Source organism: Cupressus sempervirens, chromosome 2, assembly GCF_028749045.1.
Source record: "Cupressus sempervirens isolate cs-2001-9-10 chromosome 2, ASM2874904v1, whole genome shotgun sequence".
NCBI classification, from domain to species: Eukaryota; Viridiplantae; Streptophyta; class Pinopsida; order Cupressales; family Cupressaceae; genus Cupressus; species Cupressus sempervirens.
Window position 1 is genome coordinate 604,397,479 of NC_143119.1, and position 6,379 is coordinate 604,403,857.

General features: G+C 34.5%; 1 protein-coding gene across 4 annotated transcripts; it reads left to right on the forward strand.

Moving 5' to 3' along the window:
* Positions 1-2,272: 2,272 nt before the first annotated feature.
* On the forward strand, positions 2,273-5,855 carry LOC149574843 (myosin heavy chain-like protein). 4 transcript variants are annotated; one of them, XM_089814679.1, is made up of 3 exons: positions 2,273-2,374; positions 3,131-3,203; positions 3,493-5,855. In XM_089814679.1, the coding sequence occupies exon 3, from the start codon at positions 3,759-3,761 to the stop codon at positions 5,619-5,621; it is 1,863 nt and encodes a 620-aa protein (XP_089670805.1). In that variant the 5' UTR covers positions 2,273-2,374; positions 3,131-3,203; positions 3,493-3,758; the 3' UTR covers positions 5,622-5,855. The 4 variants fall into 4 exon arrangements, with proteins under 4 accessions (XP_089670805.1, XP_089670807.1, XP_089670806.1 ...); XM_089814681.1 differs by having other exon boundaries at positions 3,618-5,855; XM_089814680.1 differs by lacking the exon at positions 2,273-2,374 and adding an exon at positions 2,703-2,853.
* Positions 5,856-6,379: the final 524 nt, after the last annotated feature.

Genomic DNA, 6,379 nt, shown 5'->3' on the forward strand with positions numbered 1-6,379 from the left:
GCAAAGTACAAAGAGATAGAGATTGTAAAGGATTATAGCTTAGAACTTATAACAAGGTGGTTTTGCTTGGCAAATTAAATAAAGCGGTCCTCAAATTGAGAAGCAAACCTAGAGACGTACTCCTGCCTAGACAAATTTCATTATCAAGTGTTTGCATCTTTTCTATCTCTTATTCTATCATTTCTTTTGGTTTATATTCTTTTATGTAATTAAACATAGTTAGATTATTATGTTTAAAACATAACTCTTGTAATTTCAATGACTAAAAATACATACCACACAATTACTCCCTAAATCATGGATTAAATATATATTTTAGATTAAGTTATCAAAGTTGTAAATCCTTGTTTACACATCACATTCCAAGCTTAAAAAACAAAAATCAACAAGATACACTTTTGAGTTGATCACATGCACCTTTGACTTTTAAGCTTGCTTTGCCAAGTGTACACTATGATTTAAATTTGAACAAGTTTATGCCTAATGGCATAGAATCATATTTAAAATAAAAAAAAAATTCCTTTCCAAAGGTGCAAACTTAATGCTCTCACATGTATATGATAATGGAAATTTAGAGTTCACCACTTTCAAAGTTCACCTTAGTCTCAAACGTGTACATCAACATTGAATTTAGAAATTATCTTCATTTATTTAATCAACCATACTCTTAACAATCAAATAACAATATTTTGTAAGTTTTTAAATATAGCTTCAGCACTTCCTCCTTACAAAGGTGCACACCTCAATTGTAAATTCTAGACATGATTTTGAATGAATACTTCTTTCATGAATATGTATATTTGATGTTGTCTTAACAAATGTGTCCACCCACATCATCTATTTCTTTGTCAAGATTGATGACCACTAATGATTAATATAGTAACAACAAATGAAAAGAAATAACATAAAAAAGAAATGATTAAATATTTATATTTCAACCAAAACATTAATAACAATCACATTCAACGACATAATAACAAATTCTTTATTAACATCTACACAATAATATAATATTTATATACTAATCATTGATATAATGACAATATGTGACAAGAAAATCAAAGACAACAAATATACACTTCTCAACAATGACATTCCATTCAAAAGTGATTCATCAAATTCTTCATTAACTTCACACTTAATATATGTTATAGTGTCTATTTACTAATCATTAATATAATGACAACCCATAGAAAGATATTCAAAACAGACAAATTCTAAAACAAAATACTGCTGGCATCCACATTCAAATGCGAGTAACCATTAAGTGTGGACAAAACAACCATTGACTCTTGCTAAGCATGAACGGGAATTATCTGCCACTCTCAACCAGCTCACTCAACCTAAACTCAAAGATACCAAGTTTCTCGCACTCTCTCATTTTGTATCCACAGATTTTACTTGGCTTAACAACGCACACCATTCAATGGATGAATGACGGGACACAAAGAAAACAAGTGAACTTTTTCCCACCTAAAAAGGAGAGAGGCATACCCAACCCAAGCTAAATCCTGCCTGTTTCCCATGATACCTTAAACTACGAAAAAGTGTTCCTGCAACATGCAATGTAATTAATTGGGTTGCTTTCCACATCGCTCTAGAAATTACTCATCAACTTGGGGATTCAGAGCCAAACTCGCCTTGCAAGCCTCACATTGCTGTGATTCAATTTTAATAACTTGTGAAATGTTTGAAAACCAGGAACAAGATAAAGTAGAAATGCACGAGAAAAGGCAAGAATGAAGGGTTGGAGTGAGGAAAATATCAATAGTCAAAAGTACAAAGATAAAATGATATTTTAATGGAAGATTTTATATATCTTCACGAGTAGGTATGTATCACAAATTTGGAGATTTGATGTAAAAGTTTTCAAGTCTTTGTGAAGTGTCAAGTCTTGATTGGGTGTAAGACTTCCACACCATAAGAGATAAGACTGAGATCCTACCACCACAATTTTAATAAAATAGATATTACCAGATAAAAGTCCTCTGTACTCATGAACTTCATATGCCTGCTAAACTAACATTAGTAGTAATAATAATATACCATCATTTTAATCAATTGAGTTATAACCAATCGATTGAACCAATTGAATTACAACTCGTGATATGTTCGGATAGAGCCTTTGAAAATTCGAAGATTGATTTGCCTTTTTACAGTTCTACTTTTATATAGATATGGAGGACGTGATGATGACGGCAATTTAAAGTATAGACAGCTCACGAGAAGATTTGACTTGCACAACTACCCTTGGATCCGGGACATTAAAATCGAGCTCATCTTTTCATATCTCTAGAATTTAGTGGAACCATAGCAGGGATGAGAAGAAAACACTGCAGACTGACTGATATGTTCAAGCTCACAAAAACCTAAGGTATCTACTACTCCGACTGAATTTCTTTTAGACTAGAAAGATATATGGGTTGCTGAATTTGCTCTTATTTATGCCGCTCTAGCTTTTGTTTTCAGTTTCATCAATCGTATTATTGATTTCGTTTCAATAAATTTTATGGTACAAGTGGTTGTGAAATTTTGTGTATATTGATAGAATGTGTTGAATTTGATGGCATTAGGAAAGCTTAGGTTTCTCCTCCACCTAATTATGAATTTATGTTGAAATTTCTAGGACACTGGCTAACCACTATACTGCAGGTTAGGTCCTGGAATTATGAGTAATATATTAGATTCTATGACCAACCAATCTAAGTCACTGGATATGTACTGGTGTTTCGTCTGTCTTCCATTTTGCAGTCTTCATATACATAGTTAGTTCAGTAGTCTTATGGAAATACAGCTGTAACTTTCCGGTGAACTTGCTGCAAGTTTAAATTTCTGATCATAACACATGCCTCGGTTCGTTCTAATGTCTTTTGATGCCGCCCAGTTCGAAAAATTCAGATTTTCTATGGATCTGTGTTTTTTGTTGATGAAAATGGGCTAGGAATTTAGTATTTCTCCAAGATTGTTTTAAATTCAGAATTTCTATTGATCTGTGTTTGTGTTGATGAAAATAACTCAGTATCTTGATTTTCCTAGATTGCTTTTAGCTATTTTTATTTGGAAATTTTGCCCTGAATTTGACATCTTAAATTTGTGTTTTGCTCTGTTTTGATCCACGTATATATAACAGGGTCAATTGCCTTGCGATCATTTATACTCAATGAAAAAGAGAAGATGCAGCAGTTGTGATTTCTAGTTGTGAGGTACTCATATTAATCCCGCAGATTTCAAATTGTTTGTTTGAAGTTTGAAATATTGAAGGTAGAATTTAATGGGTGCCTCTGGTTTTCTCACTGCCTCTAAAGTCAATTTCAGCAGCCACGAATTGTCGAGTTCATGTTTCGATTCTTGTTTCATGTTGAATTCATGTTTTAGTGAATTGAACAACTATTATTGAATGTGTAGATTATAACAGGAATTAACAGTAGCATTTCTTGTGTTTGTTATGGAAGTTACAGAGTTTTGTGAAGCTAAAATAGTATTTATATGTAGGAATGGATGAAGGGATCAAGCAAAAACTTGCTTCAAGCTAAATGTATTGTCTTTCAATTTTCGAAGCGGCAAACAATTTGAAATGAATAATGGGTTGGATGCATCCCTTGGATGTTGCATCGCAGATAATTCTAACGAATGTCTAAGCATCAAAGATGAAGAATATTGGAGGAGTCAGATGATATTTCTTGCATCGCTAGTTTAGATAGCGTATTCAAGAATTTTTTTGAATCTGAAACCTGAGCTACAGATTGTGGAATAGGCTAATGAAAGACTACGCACCGATTCTGAGAAAGTTAGGAGAATTGCAGATGGATTCTCTCAAACTAGAAGAGGAAAATGGCACCCTTCCAAAAGGGAGTTTTGGTGAATCAGATCGAGTCTCCGATTTGGGAGAACGAAATTTGGGTTTAGAATCTAGAAGCAGTGATGTAGGATCCAATAGTGATCTAATGTCTCAGTATATATTGGAGCCTCTTGAAAACATTGATTCGTTTCAGAAAGAAAAGTTTGAAGTGGCAAAAAATTTACAGGCACACATGGAAAGAAGCCAAAAGATTGCAGGGGATATAGAAGATTCTCAAAATAAGCTTCTTTGTTTAGAAACAAAGAATGGTGTTCTTAAGACTGAATTCCAGACGTCTCTTCAAAACAAAAATGCATCTAAAACAACGATGAATATCATCAATGATTCTGGAGCAGTTGGTGCTCAAACCCTTGAGCTCAATACAGTGAAAAGCAAATCAGCAGAGCAGCAGAAGATGAATCCTGCTGCTTTGGACATAGAAAACAAGAGAATCATTTGGAAAGAATGTCCTTTAGAATGTAGTAACTTGCAAGAAGAAAGTTTTGTCACAAGGAAAGAGCCGGAGAGCCTTGAAACTGAATCCTACAATTACTTGATTGAGGAAGATAATGAAAGCAATCAACTTGCTTACAAGTCTGATTCAATGGAAGAAGAAATGAAGGTGCAGGAGGAAGTGCAAGCTAGGCCGGAGTTGGTTCAGGATCTAAAGAAGCAAATTGAGAATCTTCAACGAGCACTGCATGAGTCTCAGTGTAAGAACACTAGCTTAGAAAGAAAACATGAAAGATGGGTTGAGGCAGAACTTGCACATACCAAGAAGGAGAATCTGAAACTGAAAAAGCAACTTTCAGCCAAGGCCACTGAGCTTAAGAACCTTCAAATCATGTTTTCAAGCTTAGGAAAAGAGAAAGAGGTCATGACAGCAGAGTTGGCACGGAAAGCAAGGATATTGGCTGATATGGAAGAACATCTGAATGACCTGAAAGAGCAAAACAAGACATTGTCAAATAAGTTAATATCTTTTTCTAGAGAGCAAAAATCCAAAACCACACAAATGCAAGGAACAATCAGTTTGCTCCAGAACCGCGACAAACTGTTAGCAGAGCAATTACTCAAGTCATCAGAAGCTTGTCGAGCCCTGAAAAGGAAACTGAAAGAGCTGCAAGAACATAACGCTATACTCAAGAAGGACACTGCAAAATTCGATTTTGCTATTCAGAAACAGGAGAAGTCAATCCATATTTTGGATTCGGAAAGGAAGGCTCTCAGGAATGAGCTCATTTGGGGTAAAGAGCAAGTGCATCTTCTACAGGAAAAATTCAAGTCCTTCAAAGAAAAGACAGAATCAGTCACAAAAGAAGACACAACAAAACCAAATAAGCAGAAAAGTTTCATCGATGAAATTGCTTCACTTGAGAAAATGCTGATACATTTAAAGGAAGAGATCACTTGCTTAAAGGGAGAGAGTGGTAGAAGAGATAAAGAATGCCAAGATCTCAAGGAAGAAGTTGCAAAGTTGCAGACCGAGTTATCATATCTGGACAAAGAGAGTACTTTACTTAAAAAGGGAAGAACAAGTAAAGAAATTGAGAAGAATCTCAATGGAGACAACTGGCAAAGCACAAATGAATTATTGAAAAATAAGATTTCTTCAGTAGATAAGAAAATTATAAACATGGACACTGCATGCATACAAGTGAGCAACAGCATGAAAGAAGTGGCTCAGGATAAAGCAAAGGGAAACCTGTTCATGAACAACTCTCTTCAAAAGCTTAAGCAAAACAATCAGTATTTGGGAGGCCAGCTTGTAGGAGTTCCTTAAGGCCAATGGGATGAATGAGCTACTTGAAAGACAAACAACCATGTGCAACATATTTCCATCCTCCATGTTGGTTATAGTAGAAACAGCAAGAGCATCTTGAATTCTGATATTAGCATAATTGCCTAAAATTATCATTACAATTATTGTAAGAATTTAGAACTTATGTATCTATCTTGCTTTGGACAATAAGAGGCTGATTCTCATATTGAATGTTATTCCACATTACTTTTTGTTTGTTCTGGGTTTTTTGGTTGTGCAAGCTTATGAAGGGTAGTCTATTTGGTCTAGGAATTCTTCAAATGGGTCTTTCTTTCTGCTGCAATTTTTTCATTCTTAAGTTGACTGCTTCAACTATAGGTCACCATGATAATGACTGGTTTTGCTAGTCTAAAGAATATCAAAGGAACAAAGGGAAAACTGCAGTGATTTTCTTAGGAACTACTGTTACAAATGGCGATGCTTCAAAGTGTTCTCTCATAATCCCTTCATCCAATCTCGACCATCATTTGATCTTCTAATCCTTGCACTTCTAAGCTTAGGAGAAGCCCAGTGATAATTATATTATAGGTACGGTTGGCAAAGTCATATGTAGACATTAAAAAACAGTTGACAAAATAATCTCTAGATTACTATCAAAAAAATTTGAACCTCCTCCTCTTGTCCACATCTACTTCTTACTTCTACATTTAGACTATATTATCAACTTTAATCAAACTCTTTATCAAATTCAGGATTTTTCATGATCCGCTGACTCCTCC

Coding starts and splice junctions, on each gene's coding strand:
- LOC149574843 (XM_089814679.1), top strand. CDS start 3,759: ATGAAAGACTACGCACCGATTCTGAGAAAGTTAGGAGAATTGCAGATG.